Raw genomic sequence first — 2569 nt, 5'->3', positions numbered from 1 at the left:
ATTACCCCCACCATGCTGGCTGTGACCATCTCCCTTCAGGAGCTTTGGGCTTCCTCGCGTGCCGATGGGCGCCTACAGGCATTGTCGATGGCTGCGAGCACCACGCTGTTTAAGGTCCTCCACTTGACCGCCATGAGAATGCTGTCCCCTAGGCAAAGGCTGCGAGCACCACGCTGTTTGAGGTCCTCCAATTGACCGCCAATGACTTTGGTGACGCTGTAGGCACTGTAGACACCATCAGTTAACGAGAGCTTCGATAGAGGGGAGGGTGAAAACTCTGCATCGCCACCCCAGAGGTGTCCTATCGTACGCCTAGGCATCGGCTCCACGTTCGGCTTGCTTCCTACACAAGTAGACATACGTCGGATGGTTTTCATACCCATTTTGATGGTTGTTCCTCTGTTCTGGTGATGCGGTTCGTTGTTGTCGTCGTCCGGTGGAGGGCCTTCGAACGGCCACAACGCCATTACCAGCTCCATCGTGCCTCAAGCATCTGCTCTGCTCACTACAATGTAGGAGCAGGTTCGTAGCACCGCCTCGTACAGGCTGCTTGTCGGGCTTGCGGTGCCTAATATACTAGGTATAGGCGCGTAGTATTCCTTTCTACCTATAAAATTATCCCTTAATTAAATATCTATATTAGAACTATAAGCTATAAGCATGCGTATATACTAGGAAAAGAAATTAATAAGGCTTTTATTATTAAATTATTTATAATTATTGCGGTTAAACTAAAAAGGCGGAATAATATAAACTTTAATACGCTAGCGTTTAGGTAGTATATTAATAGGTGTTTTATTATTATTAAAGCACTAGTACTTTTCCCGGTTAAGTAAAGGTAGTACTATAATATATACTTCTAGCTATAGGTATACTAAATATTTTAGTTTTATATTTAGCCTATCTATTATTATTTTTAATAGTAGAGGCTTTATTTCTAAAATACTCCGCGGCTATATAGTAGTATTAGCTAGTAGATCCTACTATATCTCTAGTTAAGCGGTATTATTCTATATACTATTTATACTTTCTAGCCGATTTTTTAGTAGTAGGTTAGCTAGATCCTATTAAATAAAAAGCTTAAGGCGGCTGCTTAGCGTGTATTAATAGAATATAGCACTATTAAGCTCCTTTAGCTAGTATAATCCTATTACTATCCTATTTTAAATCTAGAATAGACCTAGCTAGTAAAGCCTTAGCTTTTTTACGCGGCTTATATTTCTTTTCTACTTACTATTCTAGAAAAGTACTAGGTTGCTAATTTTATAGCCTGTCTCCCTAACTTACTTATAGCTATTAAACTCCTTTTTATTATTTAGCCGGTAATAAATTATCCGCGCTACTACCTTTTTAATATCCTTTTTCTATTACTATAGCTAGCAGGCGTGCAGCTCTAGAAGTTTAGCTATTATATAAATAGATTTCTATAGCAGCGCCTGCTATATTAAAATAGTAAGGTTAATTAGAAGGATATACTCCTGCCCGAATATTATTTTTACGGGTATTATACTAGTACTAATATAGACTATAGATTAGTTAGCCTATAGAACTATAAATAGGTTCTTTATTTAGTTCCTAGGCAGCTTTATAAAAGTATCTAAAATAGGCCAGTAGCCTTATTTAATAAGTTTTTAAGCTTCTAGATAGTAGGTAGAAGCCTAAACGCGCTTTACGCTATATAGTATAAGTATATTAAGCACTTCTCCTATATTCTTACCTCTGCTATTAACGCTTAGGCGCCCTATAAGCCTATAGCGGCTAATAATATCCTTATATAGGAACTTTATAATAGATTTTAAATTAGCCCTTTATAATACCTATACCTCTACCTATTTAGAAATATATTTGCGGGTAATAATAATAAACTAGTATTTTCTAGATATAGGGAGCTTAATAATATTAATAGATACCTATTTCTATAGTATACTTTTCTATATTAGGTATAAAGCTTTCTATATATAGTTAGATACTTATAGCTAGTATTTTATATAGCTAGTAATATAGCTATATATATTTTTCTATAGGTTTAGCTACTAGTACTTCTAGAAAATCTGCTAGTAGGTTTCCTTCCGGCCGTAATAAAACCTGTTATTATAGAGGCTCCGGATAGTTTTATAGTAAAGGTTAGAATTGTTAATAACCTATTATATTAGAATATTCTTTAATTAATACTAAAAAAGGTAGCGCTTATAAACTATAAAACGGTAAGCGTTTTTCTTAAATAAGTAGTATTTTTTACGCTTTATTCCCTCCGGCTAATATATAGTTATTAGCTATATTATAATACGCTAGAATTTTTTAGAGTAGCTATTTTCTAGCAGTATATTAAATCCTTCTACTATTACGTCTACCCTTTTTACCCTTACTGCAGGCGTAGTACTATAGCTTACTACTTTAATTTTAGCGTTAATAAAGGCGTTAATATTTTTATATAGCTTAGTAAGAACCTTATTATTATTTAAAGGCCGTTATAATAGCCTATCTATAGCTCTATTTTTTTTTCCTAGTATATAGCGGACTTTAAAATCCTATAGCTATATTTATACTAGCTACTTTATTATTAGTATAC

General features: G+C 34.7%; 1 protein-coding gene across 1 annotated transcript; it reads right to left on the bottom strand.

Annotated features, from left to right (window-relative positions):
* On the bottom strand, positions 1–792 carry BDZ99DRAFT_235153 (uncharacterized protein). Its single transcript, XM_033713551.1, has one exon. The coding sequence runs from the start codon at positions 477–479 to the stop codon at positions 36–38; it is 444 nt and encodes a 147-aa protein (XP_033581276.1). The 5' UTR covers positions 480–792; the 3' UTR covers positions 1–35.
* Between the last annotated feature and the right edge of the window lie 1777 nt (positions 793–2569).

Source organism: Mytilinidion resinicola (assembly GCF_010093595.1).
Source record: "Mytilinidion resinicola strain CBS 304.34 unplaced genomic scaffold BDZ99scaffold_4, whole genome shotgun sequence".
Classification (NCBI taxonomy): Eukaryota; Fungi; Ascomycota; class Dothideomycetes; order Mytilinidiales; family Mytilinidiaceae; genus Mytilinidion; species Mytilinidion resinicola.
This window is presented reverse-complemented; position numbering and strand designations above follow the sequence as displayed.

What these genes read in the sequence shown, in the direction of transcription:
- BDZ99DRAFT_235153 (XM_033713551.1), bottom strand. Translation starts at nt 479, where the DNA reads ATGGAGCTGGTAATGGCGTTGTGGCCGTTCGAAGGCCCTCCACCGGAC.